The sequence below is a fragment of the Catharus ustulatus genome, chromosome Z (genome assembly GCF_009819885.2).
Source record: "Catharus ustulatus isolate bCatUst1 chromosome Z, bCatUst1.pri.v2, whole genome shotgun sequence".
NCBI classification, from domain to species: domain Eukaryota; kingdom Metazoa; phylum Chordata; class Aves; order Passeriformes; family Turdidae; genus Catharus; species Catharus ustulatus.
Window position 1 is genome coordinate 46,999,773 of NC_046262.2, and position 14,762 is coordinate 47,014,534.

At 42.8% G+C, this 14,762-nt stretch overlaps 1 protein-coding gene across 6 annotated transcripts in view; it reads right to left on the reverse strand.

Moving 5' to 3' along the window:
* The window catches only part of TTC37 (tetratricopeptide repeat domain 37), a 54,571-nt gene that overhangs the window by 36,199 nt on the left and 3,610 nt on the right, over positions 1 to 14,762 (reverse strand). For all 6 annotated transcript variants that reach the window (XM_033084625.2, XM_033084622.2, XM_033084624.2 and 3 more), the window contains 7 exons: positions 14,484 to 14,559; positions 12,657 to 12,803; positions 10,573 to 10,671; positions 10,365 to 10,473; positions 6,901 to 7,041; positions 5,355 to 5,456; positions 1,146 to 1,279 (listed from right to left, as the gene is read on the reverse strand). In XM_033084625.2, the coding sequence (XP_032940516.1) occupies positions 1,146 to 1,279; positions 5,355 to 5,456; positions 6,901 to 7,041; positions 10,365 to 10,473; positions 10,573 to 10,671; positions 12,657 to 12,803; positions 14,484 to 14,559 (808 nt within the window). The remainder of the gene's footprint in view (positions 1 to 1,145; positions 1,280 to 5,354; positions 5,457 to 6,900; positions 7,042 to 10,364; positions 10,474 to 10,572; positions 10,672 to 12,656; positions 12,804 to 14,483; positions 14,560 to 14,762) is intronic.

Sequence of the window (14,762 nt, forward strand, 5' to 3'; positions counted from 1 at the left end):
AGTGGCCAATATATGAACTAATTTTGGAAATTTCCCAACCTGAAAGTGCAAGCCCGCAGCAGCCCTGAGCCGAGCCAAATCCCACTTGGCCCCGGGTGGCGGGGCAGTGGCGGTGTGGCGGCGGTGCTGCCTGGCCCCGGGGAGCGCAGTAGCAGTGCCCGGCCCTGGGAAGCACGGTGGTGGCTGGGCACACTGCTCTCCCTCTTCCCAGTGGAAGCGGGGGGGGACGCTGCTCTCCCTCTTTGCAGCGGCACCGGCCGGGCATGCTGCTCCCCTGCTTCCCGGTGGCAGTGGCAAGCAGGGCTGGGGCCACCTCGAGCAGGGCCAAGCCAGTAAACCCCGTGATCACGCGATTCTGTTACTAATTGGCAACTGTGTGAAAGTTGCACGCAGATCCTCGCTGCAAACGAAAGTGCGGCTAATAATCCAGTGTGCCTTATATATGGACAAAGAACATAACGTTGCCAACACCCGGAGCTGCAGCTTATAATCAGGTACGGCTTGTAATCGTGAAAATACTGTAATTTATTCTCTCCCCACATTAAGAAGTCAAAGTTGTCAAAAGCAGACAGATTGCATGAAGATAAAGACAAGAAAGCATTTAGAGGTTTCCTCTATCATCCCAAAAAGATTTAGAATAATTCTGACAAAGGTCAAGCATAAGATTGTAGAGAGCAATGACAAAGGTAGAGAAATATGAAGAACAACAGAGAACGAAACTGCATGACAAAAACAAGGGAAGCAACTTCCGCTAAAATTTAACCATTCAATCTTAAAGTAACATGTTCGTCTTCATGACTAACAACAAGTGAGTGACAGATATGGGAGGCAGGACTACAACATTAACTCAAATTAAGATGAATAACAGCATAGAACCAGCAAGAACCCAGCAACAGTGAGCAAGACTAGACAAAGTCAAAAGTGACAGCTTCTAGAATTAGAATTGTAAATGAAAAAGGGCTGCAGCAAAGCCTGAAAAAGCAGAGGTGGATGAAATGTTTGAATTACATGAAAGCTGGTAGGAATGGTCTAAACCACAAAGCTGAAAGGAAGCCAGGGTAGAAATACTCAGTTTAAGTACAGAAAGATAAGAGTACTTTTTAATATTTAAAAAAAACCCAAAACATTTTAGTGAATAGAAGTACCAGCTCAAGTGCTTTAATGGCTTCTTCCACAGCATCAGCATCAGCTATTTTAATCAAAGTCTCTGCTTTCAACTGAAGAGCAAGGTTCTTCCACTGAAGATTAGGACCGTCAGCAGTTCCAAAGGCCTCAAGAGCTGTTGACAAGAAGAACCTTTCATCAAGTTAAACAAGAAAATAAAAAGTACAGAGAGCAATATTCTTCCAAATATTTAAAAACATCTTATTAATTAATATTTTTCTGTCTAATAGAACACCATTCAAACTGCTCTCCCTCATATACAAGAAATTGTCCTGTAAAATTTCTATCCATTCAAGTTTAAAAATTAAGTCATTTTTAGGAGGTCAGCTCAGATGCATGGACAGTGATTGCTTTCTAGCTGCAGACATTATAAATGAACTGCTACCATTTTTCTCACTGGAGCTCTAAAGAAACAACAGACAAGTAGTTTCGCACTTCATTGTTCAAACAAAAGAATACGGGGTTTACCTTGGTGCCTGTAAAGAAGTTACTTTGTACCCTTTAACACAGCTCTGATTACTTTTCAAATATACAGTACCATCTCGCCTCAGAAAAGCATCTCTGTTGAGCATCAACATTCTCCAAAGGCAAGAACTTCTGCGTAACTCAATTAATTTGTATTTATCTGTTTTCATGCATGATGAGCTTATGTCTCATTAGATACAGCCACTAAGACAAGACAAGTAAAAAGCAATGTTTCCCCAAAATCGTCTCCAAATTTCCACGTTTTGGACTCAAAAGTTCTGGCATCAACACCATCCTTTAGCAAGGAACTTAACTTCTTACACTGAAAAACAAAAACTTGTTTTGTTTGCTCTGAGCTTGACATTTTAGTTGCATTTGGCACTAGCCAGACCTCACACAGAAAAACAAAACACTCAATCTTCCACATAATTTGCATCATGACAGAGTTCAAAAGTATTTCTTCTCCAGGTTGGAAAAGGACTTGACAGGCTTATTTAGTTGTTCTCATATGCTGCACGTTTTAATTCATTTGATCAACCATATTTCTAGTCTATTAACTTCTACTCTTCTTTTCTTTTTGAGATGGAGTTAATAGTTATCAAAACTACACACAGATTTTATTATGCTGCTGTTCTTAAAGCCACTGTGTGTTGATGGTATGTTTCACTAACCACTCCCATCTCTGAAATGGCTAATATTTGACTTGCCTGTAACGCATAGCAGAGGAAAGAAACAGTACTATTTTTTCATACTGCACTCTTCTTCAGTGAGAGCATAGGGTAGCTTTGTGAGACCACTTCTAGCCATAACTCTATCATTCCGCGCTTAAAAGAAGGAATAAAATTCTATAATTTTAACACACAGTTATGCACCCTGGTAATCCCCTCTAAGTTTTGTAGTCTGCTTTGCAGAGCAGCAAACTATAACCAGCATTCATAAACACAGGTATCCGGGAAAATGTCAGGGACTCCTCCTTCCACCTGAAAACAGAAGTACAGTAATTTCACGACTATAAGGCGCACCCCCCCCAGAGTCGGCAAAATTCGCAACTTTGTAGATCAGATAAGGCGCACCGGACTATAAAGCGCACTTTTTTTTTGCAGCGAGGCTCTGCCCCCAACTCACCCCGTGCAGTTGCTGGCCAAGGCCCCGCCTCAACCCAGCAGCCATTGGCCCCCGGGCCCACCTCCACCCGGCAGCCATGGGCCCCCGGGACTGCCTGGACTCGGGAAGGGGGGTGCCGCGGGCCCCCTGGGTGGCATTCACCCAGCAGCCATGGGCCCCCGGGCCCGCCTCCACCCAGCAGGGGCGGTGCTGCAAGCCACCAGGCCCCCCTGGACCCAGCAGCCACGGGCCCCTGGGACTGCCTGGACCCGGGAAGGGGGGAGCCGCGGGCCCCCTGGGCAGCATTCACCCAGCAGCCATGGGCCCCCAGGCCTGCCTCCACCTGGCAGGGGCGGTGCCGTGGGCCTCTGGGCCCGCCCCCAGCCGGCTGCTGTGGCACTTCCGGCTCCCCCCACAGCTCACAGCTCACACTTCCGGTCTGGCAAATTTTGCAATTTTGTACATCAGATAAGGCGCACCGGGCTATAAGGCGCACTTTCGGGTTCGAGGGAAAATTTTAGTCAAAAGGGTGAGCCTTATAGTCATGAAATTACTGTAATTACAATGCTGTGTTCTACTTTTTAACCTACGTAAAACAAAGAAAACTTAATACTCAATGTTACAACTTTGCTTCTTAACCCAAGGCTACTAATTTTCCTTAACGGTCTTAACAGATTTAAGGGATCTTACCACTTACCACCTGCAAATCTCCTTTATGAGCTCATAAGTTCCTTGAAGGAGTTCTAAATAAGCAACTTTAAAAAGGCCATGCTGTCTACCCCAAAATATTTTTCTACATAAATACTTTAACTCTATTGTTTCAGTTTTAACTATTTCAAACACTGAAATATACCAGATCTGTCAGTAGTTTCCCTGAACTTTCCTGGAACCTTTTTTAAAATTCAGGGCCATGTTACCTACTTCCAAGCATTTAGGTGCCAAGACAATTTCAGCAACCAATTATGGGAACTCCTAAAACTCCATTTTCATCTTTATCTTCCTCAGTCAATTCGTAAGTTTGTATCTCACAGTTCCCTAATGCTATGTTTCCTTGTCTTGTTTTACACATACTGCTATTAACACTGTAATCACATACCAGTTGTTAGATCAATCTGCTGTACAATCTACAGTACAAAGCTACCCTGAGCTCTTCCACACTGAACACAGATAAGAAAAGAATTACCTCATTTTCATCCTTTCTCCACTAAGTATCTTTTTTACCTATTTTGTTCAGTTTTCATTTATCCTTCACCCAAATTTGTAAGTATTTTGAATTTCCCTCACCAGCAAGTACTTTCCCTTGATTTCCCATGATTGTCTGGCCAGGTCTGCATACTTTCACTTCTTCAATTCTTTCTTGAGAAAGCACAGATGAAGTTTTACACTCAGTGAGTTTCTTCAGATGCAGCTGTACTACGCATAGTTTCTGCATTTTACTTAATTAATTAACTTGATTAAAAATTTGTTTTTCAGGTTGAAACATGATATCTACCAGGTTAATGGCAGTAATTTCATGACTATAAGGTGCACTTGATTATAAGGCGCACCTCTGGCAGTTGGCAAATTTCGCAACTTTGTACATTACATAAGACGCACCGGACTATAAGGTGCACCTTTTTTTTTTTCAACGAGGAGCTGCACTGCTTGCAACGAATTACTGGCAGGTGCTCAATTTGCAAACATTTTTCACAGATCAGCGTAGCCTTTAAACGCAGCCCCAGGCACCCTCCCCGTGCCACAGGCCCCAGTACTCCTGCCTGCCCACAACGCTGGCTGGCACGGCTCGCAGCTCCCAGCGTCCCTCCGCCCGGCGGCTGTGCCGTGTCGCGGTTTGCCCCCACCTGGTGGCCACGCTGCTTCTCCCTGCTTCTCCCCAGCTGGTACCCACGTCACTTCTCCTCGGCTGGTGGCTGCGCTCCTTCTCCCCGCCAGCGGCCATGCCGCTTCTTGCCGCTTCTCCCCAGCTGGCGGCTGTGATGCTTCTTGCCGCTTCTCCCCAGCTTCTCCCCAGCTGGTGGCCGCACCGCTTCTCCCCAGCTGGCGGCATTGCCGCTTCTCCCCACTTCTCCCTGGCCGGTGGCCAGGCCACTTCTCCCCACATCCCCCCAGCCAGCAGCCGCGCTGCGTCCTGGCGCCCCCCCATCTGGTGGTTGCGGCTCCCGCGGTTCCTGGCTCCCCCCACGCAGCCACGGCTCCCAGCTTGGTTCACAGTTTGCACTTCCAGGTTGGCAAATTTCTGAACTTTGTCCATATATAAGACGCACTTCCGGGTTCAGACCAAAATTTTAGTCAAAAAGGTGCGTCTTATAGTAGTGAAATTACTGTACTTTTGACACCTACCCTTGTGGTTTCAGGTAATCTGTCACTTGCCAGCATTTGTCAACCACCAGCAGAAGTAGCACACCAGAACATGCAAACCTCCTAAATATTAACCATCAGACAGCTTTCTGGATCCACTTAGCCAAGTATTTTCTCTGTTCCTGAGACTAAGCAGCATAACCTTGAGACTGCAAAAGGCTGTGACTACTGCTAGGTCAGACCTACCACACAAAGGCCACATTGGCTGGACTACATAAAGCAGTGTAGCTCCGCAGTTGCTCTTTCAATCAGCAGGCAGTTACCTTGATTACAGGACAGGACAGCATTCCTGTGCTCATGGATTTTCATCTGTGCCTCTGCTAGATAATGCCACGCAGTTGGACACTGGTTAGTCTTCTGCAAACCTAGTAAGAGTTTAAAAATGACACTTCAAAAAGTTGCTTAGAGTTGCAAAGACACTGGAGCTAGTAGATACTTTATTTCCATATAATGCCATCAAAAACTATCAAACAGATAGTAAGACTTGCAATAATTTTTTTGAGTCTTATTTTACACTGTTTTGGACACAGAGGCTTCCATGCAACAACGCAAAAACTTAAAAGCATGTAAGTTAGGTTTCATTTTGCACATAACATTACATATACTGAAACCTTCTGATGAACCTGCCTTAATTAAAGATTAATAAAACTGAATAATATAACTCAAATTAAAGATTCACTAATATCTTCTTCTGATATATAACTACTAAGTAATGCCTTGAAGTCTCAACGTCTAAGATACAAACACGTAGCTTGTTGGAACAGACATTATTTCAAAACTCTCTGTATTTACACATATACCAAGAGCCTTGTCTTTGTGTTCTCTCTGCTGTAAGCAAAGTCTGTGTGTAAAAGTAAAAATGTGTAAAAGTCTATGTGTAAAAGAAAAACAACTTAATAATTAAAACACTTTTTGTCAAAACACATCGTGGACATTTAAATAAGAAGAATTTGTTTTCCAAGGAACACTTTTTCCTCTTCATGAACTCTTAGACACATGAAACCTTTATTTCATATTTTAGGCAAGATATTGTTTCACTGCAGAATATTCCAAAATTCCATTTCAGAAACGATCTTATTCTAAACCTAGAAGAATGGATGCAGGACATCACAGCATAGTCTGACTGACTCATGAATGCTTACATTTCAATTATTTACTCAGCTTTCACTATAAGCTACCACAGCAGCACAGTGAGAGAGGGCAGTCTCATTTTCTCACTAGTATACTTATACTTAAGAAAGAGTTTTGCCATTTCAATGCAAGCAAGTTAATTTACAGCTAAACAAGCCAAGTCTTCAGCAAATTTGGTTACGGTAAAGCAACAACAAAAAAGAAAGAAATTTAAAATATTTCCCTCTAGATACTCAATGTAATTCTTTACCCAATGTAAGTGTTAAAGAGGTTTTAAAATTAAGTAACTTCAGAGAAAAGTCATATTTGTACAGGTAGAGAAATGCAGTATCTCTACTGGAGAAGTTGTATTAAATTTTACTTCATAAATTCCACATTCCTTCATTTCCTGCTATTGCTCCATTTAGTGTTTCATACAGCTATTTCCCCAATAACAGTAGGATTAAAAATAGTTTACCATAAAACATACAGAGCTGACTATAATACAAATGAAAGGCTTCAGAGACGTTACACTTAAAACTGTATTTAAAAAACCTCAACACAAGCGAAGTGTTCAGCATTCTTCTAAAATCTAGCTGATCCTAGAATTCACAACTGACTACACAAGTATAAGATTTCCTAAGTTTTCAACATAAACTAAAGCTGATGTTCAAGTTACATCTCGTATGACACATTTACCTTCAGTCAGAGTCTTAACAGCCTCCTTGTATTTATTTTCTTTGAGGTATTTTACACCAAAACCAATGATGGCTGGACCATTGTTTGCATCCATCTCCAAAAGCCTAGAGAAACAGTGCAGGGCCTCTTCTGACAAAGTACCTGGTTTCAGAAAAAAGACATGTTTCGCATGGTTTTAGCTTAAAAAACACAACTGCAGCAGTTTATCTTACCTATGTAAATGATCCTTATCCTTCGAGTTCAAAGAGATTTTCCAAAGGCACTACATACTATATCATTCTCTATCCCATTAAAAAAAAAATAAAACCCAAGAATTAACCTAAACACTCAGTCCTGTGAAACAAAAAAAATAGACAATCTGAAACCTGTATAACCACTTTTGCTAAATTACTCCCTCCAGGTATACTTCCTTTATTAATAAATATTAATCCCTTCATATGCTTTTCACGTAAGTGCAGTTGAATGCCCCCGTCGAAATCTGTCACAAATAAATCAAAATAACTTCCTATCAGAAGACAAATTTTGTCGTACCAATTTGCTGTGATAAGCTTTATGTAACTACCTTGTTGTGAAACCAAATAATTTAATGTTTTAGCTTAATTTTAACTGATGCCACTAACTTCTGATGTTTGTGTTTAGCTGTGATTGCAGACTTCGCAATGTTTACAGGAACTTTGTAACTTGTTGCAACAACTTTCCAACTATTATTTTCTTAAAAAATTACTGATTCACGCGGGATAACAGTTGCTTTCACCTGCATTTGTTAAAGGCAACTTTACAATGCATCTGAATTAACAAGCCTATGAGCAATACAGGACATGAAGGATTAAAACATATAACTCAGATCTAAACAAACAGCTTTACTAAAACATAAGCAGCATCCTTCCTCCTCCAAGAAGCTTGTAGGACAGTGAAATGTTGCCAGAGTGTTAGCACAGAAGTACAGTAATTACGAGGCGCACCTGATTATAAGCCACGCGTCTGGGTGTCGGCAACTTTTCATTCTTTGTCCATATATAAGCCACACCGGATTATTAGCCGCACTTTCGTTCGCAGCACGGATAAACGTGGAACTTTCACAAAGTTGCCAATTAGTAACAGAATTGCGTGATCACAGGGTTTACTGCCTCGCCCCACTTGGGGCAGCTGCCAGGGAGCAGTCCCGGCCCCACTCGCTGCTGCCACCGGGAAGCAGGGGAGCAGCGTGCCCAGCCACCGCTGCCGCCGCACTTCCCCGGGGCCGGGCAGCGCCGACACACGTGCTGGGGGAAGGCAGTACTGCTGCCGCTGCGCTTGCCAGGGGCTGGGCAATGCTGCCGTGCTTGCTAGAGGCTGAGCAGCACCGCTGCCGCCGTGCTTGCCAGGGGCTGGGCTGCGCTGCCGCTGCCGCGCTTGCCTGGGCTGGGCAGTGCTGCTGCCGCTGCACTTTCCAGGGGCTAGGCAGCGCTGCCGCTGCTGCACTTGCTGGGGTGGGCAGTGCCGGGGCCAGGCAGCACCGCCGCTGCGCCGCCACCTGGGGCCAGGCAGGCTCCGGCTTGGCTAGGGGCTGCTGCGGGATCTCACTTCCGGGGTGGGAAATTTCCAAAATTTGTTCATATATAAGCCGCTCCTGAATGTAAGCCGTACTTCTAGTCAAAATGGTGCGGCTTATAATTGTGAAATTACTACACTGTGCCAATCTTTTCCTTTAAAAATCACAGTAATTTCATGAATACAAGCCGCACCATTCTGACTAAAATTTTGCTCCCACACCAGAAATGCGGCTTATACTCAGGAGCGGCTAATATGTGAATAATTTTCTGACATTTACAACCCCAGAAGTACCAGTCATGGTGCCGAGCCGAGCACCTGCCAGTAAAACCCAGGATTTCGCAATTGTTACAAATTGGTTACTGTGTTGCACGGCAGGTGGGGTCAGCTCAGCGCCGGCAGCACAGGGGGAGGGAGGGAGGCAGGGGAGTTCCCTACTTCAGGCGGGAGAGAGGCAGGGGGCTCTATGCTGACATCCCCACAGTTCGGGGAGGAGGCGGGGGCTCCGTGCTGCCATCCCCACGGCCCGTGGGGTAAGCGGGGGGCTCCAGCCCCCGCCTGCCGCGGTAGAAGCAGGTAGGCTCTGCCCCCGCCCTCCGCCGCGGGAGCAGGGGGTGCTCTGTCCCTCCCTGCCGCGGCGGGAGTGGGGGGTGCTCCGCGCCTGCCCGTCACCGCCGCGGCAGGAGCAGGAGGTGCTCCGTCCCTGCCTGCCGCCGCAGCGCGGCGCCGGGCCAGGGCGAGTGAGCCCAGAGGCGGCGGCTGGCCCCAAGCGGCCCCGCCGAGCGGCCCCACCGAGCTGGGCCACCTGGCCCCGTCAGCAGCCCAGAGCGGGCCGAGCCTGCACAGCCTTACCTGAGCCAGTAAACCACCCGCCATGCCGCGGTTCTGTTACTATTTGGCAACTTTGTTGCACGTGGGTCCACGCTGTGAACGACAGAGCGGCTTATACTCAGGTGCAGCTTATTTATGGACAAAGAACGAAATGTTTGCCAAAACCCAGAGATGAGGCTTATAGTCCGTGCAGCTTGTATTCATGAAATTACTGTAGTTTCTGGCTGTTTCTCCAAAATATAAAGCATTTTCAAACTCTTTACAAATTGAGAATCTGGGCTTCATTGGTCTTCATACTTTCAAAACAAAGAGAAAAATTCTCACTTGCTTTATTTTGCTACCATATTCCATTTCTTCAAAACACAAAAAAGTCTTTTTCTACCTAAGTTGAAAGCTGTTTCTAGAGGGGTATTTTCTGATTTTGTTTTCCTGCTTTTAAAAGAAATAAAGTCAACTTCTGATGCCTTAAACAATAAAATGGAAAGCTAAAAATCTAGTATTACCTTCGAAAATTATGAGAAAATGTCCAACACTATTGCAACATTGTTTAGTAAATGACTCAAAACAGTAATGCAGTTTCAGATCCCTGCAGTTCTGAACACACCACATTTTCTTTTTTTCCCCTCAAAGATTCTCCTTTTCTACTCAGAATACATATCTAAATATCCCCTATTCACAAGGCACACTTTCTAACAGAGTTTTGCAAATGTTTATCTGTTTTGGGTTGGTTTTTTTTGATGATAAAAGAGAATCTGTGAACCTCAGAACACAGGCTAATACCCTTCTGTTTTTTCTTAAAAGGTCAAGAAGCTAATCCTCATTTATCTGAAGAGGGTGTTTTTCAAATAAGGCATTTTTTCTTTAAGACTTCAAAGAGTTGGACTTAACTCAGAGGAGGTTTTTGTCACTTAGCGTCATTACTCAGTTACAGGGATAGGAAATGACGAGTTATAGGACCAAACACTTTATTTCCAGAGACATAACACAGAAAAGAGTGTACTTTTACACTCTCTGTGAAACATAAAAACTTGTTAGCAGATTGTGACAAAAACAACTATTTAAGAAATTTAAGCCCCAGAAATACCTAAATCCATCCTACTCACCTGACTGAACAAAGTGCAAGCAAAGTACTTCCAAAGGGTAACTCACAGTAGGGTACAAAGTCAACATATCCTGACAGGCTTTTTCCAACCTAGCTACTTCATGAGGAAACTTGAAAGGAAAAAAAGTAAACAGTTATTTATGCAAGTTCTCAAATATGAAATAATACATCTATTTTCTTACTAAAAACACACTTCAACCTAACCTCACCTTTGACAAGTACTGTATGAAGTCTTTGTAAAGATTTTGGTGGTCGTCACCAGGAACAGCGTCAGTAGAGCGCAGCGCATGTTCAAATGCAGTCAAAAGCTGAAATAACAAAAAGTGTTTTTGTTATTAGTGCAAAAAAATTAATGTAGGGAGATGTTATCTTCATAGAATATAATATTTCAGTTGGAAGGAACATACAATCATCTAGTCCTATGCCTCAGCACTTCAGACCTGGCCAAAAGCTGAAGAATGTTATTAAGGGCATTTACCAGATGCCTCTTGAACACTGATAGATTTGGTGCATCAACTGACTTTCTAGGAAGGCCGCTTCAATGTTTGACCACCCTTTTGATAAAGAAATGCTGCCACATGTCAAGTCCTGTGAACCAGACCCACACACTCTATCACTAGATGCCAGGAAGAATAGGTCAGCACATCCCTCTCAACTTTCTCCTGCTCAGGAAGCTGCAGAGCACCCCTCAGACTCCTCCAAACTATAAAACCCAAAGTTATCATCTGCTCCTTAGAGGACATGCTTTCCAGCCCTTCCACACTAAAGCGGATAGTTAAACGTTATTATCTAGACCCTACTTACTAAGTTTACACTAGTACTACGAAGAGATAAAGTTACGAAGTAAGCTCCTCATCATGAAGCAGCACCCAGCATCTAAAGCATCTAAATTGTCTAGCACAAGATGAAGCAATGAAATGCTGCCACACATAAGACGGTACAAAGAAGGTAACATTTCTAAGAACATTCTTCTTCAAACCTGATCCAAACTCAGAGAAGGAAATTAGGATACTATCCTGTAAGGTTACCTGTCAGCCCTTCTTCTCTATTCTGGCCTAGAAGTCTAGCCTTTTTTTTTTCTTGGCTCTTTATATATTAGGAAACACAGGCACGAAAGTGCAGGCTTACAAACAAGCATGCTAAACAGTAGTACATAGCTTGTCACTAAAGCAATACTGAAGACTGCTGTCTTCAGGTTCACATCCTTTCAGGTTCAAGTGCTTTACTCAAAACTAAACTAAACCGTAGATTTGCATGTGAAACCTATTCCTGATGTTTATGCTATTTTAAAAATATTTTCAAGTAGTTTTTTCTTTTCAAAAAAGAAAGTAGTGCTGCCCGCAGCACCTCTTTTCTACCCTAGCATGTAAGTAAAAGCTTTCACCTTCTCAAAAGTAGAGATCTAGATTCAACTTTCTGCCATCTGAAATTACCGCAATTTGTACTTTCTTCTTTCTGAAGCACTGCTATCAAGCAGACTGGAGATGAGAAACTTCCACCTTTCATGTTGAAGGTGGTTCATCTTCCAAGAACAGATAAATCAGATAAAATAAAATTAACTTAGTCCACAGAGCACACAGGATGAGTATAATTCATGATCATTCTGTTTGGTTTCAATCAGGTTTGACACTTCCCTAAGAATTTAAAGTTTAACATCTGAACCAAAACATTCCTATCTAGGATAAAGAATAGGTACAAGGAAATGGAAAAACCTCACAAATCCATCTCTTCCAACTTGGATGAAAGCAGGGGGAAGTTTGTTGTTATGAAGAACATCTGTATTGGTTTTGTGTGCTAGTGGGAGGCTAAGTGCGGTGGGTTCTATGAGAAGCTGATAGAGACTTCCATGTCCAACAGTCAGTTGTCTTCAAGATAGACATGCTGTTGGCTGAGACTGAGAGAATCAGCAATGCTGGTAGTACCCCTGGGGTAACAGGTTAAAGAAGGGGAAGAAACCAATGCAACAGCAGTTACAGGCAGAGAAAGGTGTGAGAATATGTGAGGGCAAGAAAAAGACCCATGCTGGAGCAGTCTGCCACAGAAGGACTACACCCTGTCCAATGAACCCTGCTATAACAAATTGTGAATAATTTAGGCGACTCATTACACTTAAGCTTCATCTGAGGCTGCTGCACAGTTGCTGTTTTTGTCAGAAAGTAAAACTGCCCAGCTTTTCCTCAGAAGCTTAGTATCTCTGAACATTGAGACAGTCAACCCAGACAAACGGGTTTCAATTACTAGTTGCACTGTACATATATATGTACCTAGCTGAACAAGGAGTGAGAAACATTACCAACTGCCCAGTCTTATTATCCTGGTTCCTTGTACTTGTACTGTCTTTCAGTAAATGGATCATCTTCTTCCAAAGCTGATGAAGCTCTGCCTTTTCTGCACCTTCCTCCTGTTTTATCTTTATTAGCTTCTGCCAAGTTTCAGCCACCTGGTAACAGGAACAAACGACTCATGCTGTTACTCTTTAAAGAGGTGAAAGTCCGATATAAGTAGTCAACTTGTCACTAAAATTCACTGGAAACTGGGTAAATAAACTCCTTAACACCAATGCTTTAAGAACTCAGCATTATTTTACTGGGTAAAGGCTGCATGGGGGACTGCCCCACCTAGCGTGCATTCAGATTGTCTGCAAGTGCATTGCTTATACATGGTCACCACATACATATTATAATTGCTTATTCCCTAAAACCCTCCCCTGGTTCAGTCTTTTTGTACTATTGTTTAGGCCGTGTTTAGGCCTGGCATTCCCAAGTCAGATGTCTTCCTGTTATCTTTTTTTCTATCCTTGCTCAGAAAGTAGATCCTGCACACCATGTTTCTTTGCCAAAAGTGCACAGACACAGTAGAACTTCTCACTCTTAGATTACCCCTCTGGTATCAAACTCTATCACTCTAGGATAGACAACACAGTAACATTTAAAGTAACCCAGATTTACCTGCTTTCTGATTAAATTAACAGCAAGTCCCAAAGCATTGTGTGGGACTTCTCCACCTTTCAACGTACAGTCAATAAGGTAGAGAAAACATCAAGAGTACATGAATTCTAAATCTGGTTCCTGGAGGAAATCAGCAGTAAAAGTAGACCTAAAGATCTAGAGCACTATGACTGGAAAGATAAAAAAAGCAGCAGTCCATACTGAAATTCCAGTGTGGAAAAGTCAACAGAACTGAAAAGAATAAATGGACCCTGAAGGCTAACTTCAGTTTCTTGCTCCATATAGAGTAAGCATGCCTTCATATGCTAAACTTATTATTATTTAATGCTTATTAGCATTAAATTTAGTTTAAGAAGCTGGTACACAGTGAGGCTTTGGACCTAATTAATAGTCTTCAGCACCATGCTCTGCGCTATGTATAACTTGTCACGTTCCAATGCTAAAGGAAAGGTAGGAAGACGACATGGAGCACAATCATGTGTCATCATGTAAGAAAACAGCCTTTTCAAAGAGCAAAGGAAAAGCAAAAGCATACCTCCAAAATATACATTCTGTAACAATACTATAGAGATTGCAGGAAACATTACTATTGAACCACACAGTCATTTAACTCCACCTCATGGAACTGACCAGAGTTTGCAATTTCTGCAAAACTGGTGTTGCTCTGAAGAGGCTTTTCATGTCCTTATCATTGTGCTGGGAATGCAGTACATAAAACACATGCAATCAAGTTCAGGTTGTGCACATATCCCACCCTACCCTCTAGAACAAAGCTTCAGTAACAGCCTAGGAAGGGATCACCCCACCAGTGAAAGGCTCATTGGACACCCTGCACTGGCCAGGCACAGGACACCCGACTCACACATACTGCACATAAATGTGCATTTGATATAATTTTTGACTTCTAGAAATACAACAGAAGAATGATATTCTGTCTTTTAGTCTCAACACTAATAGTCTTTCCCAGTTCTGTCAGCTTAATGGATTGCATCCAAGTCTCATCCAGTGGAAAAGACAAAATAGAGTTAAAATCTGTTCTTTCTGATTGTGGTCCACAAGGAGATCTTCAGTGGTCTGTGGTCTGTAAGAGTGAGGATTCCTTGATGAAAAGTAGTTAGATCAAATGGAAAATTTTTGTTAGAAGAAAGAAAGAAAGAAAGTGCTTGACCTACCTCTAGATATCTCTTTTCTTGACAGTATAGTTCCACAAGCTTGTTACATACATCACACCATTTCTGCTTGTCACCACTAGGAAGAAAAAAGAAAATCCCCCCCAAAACAAGCCAAGTTTTTAATATATTAGTGTAATTTTTTTCAAAGTCTGACAAATAATTTTCAGTAAGTTCAGTTGTCAAACTTAGAATAAATACTACAAATCACCCTAGAAGTTTTACTCATTGCTGCTCTGAATTAAAAAAACATTACTTTTAGTGACTTTTTGATCAGTTTTC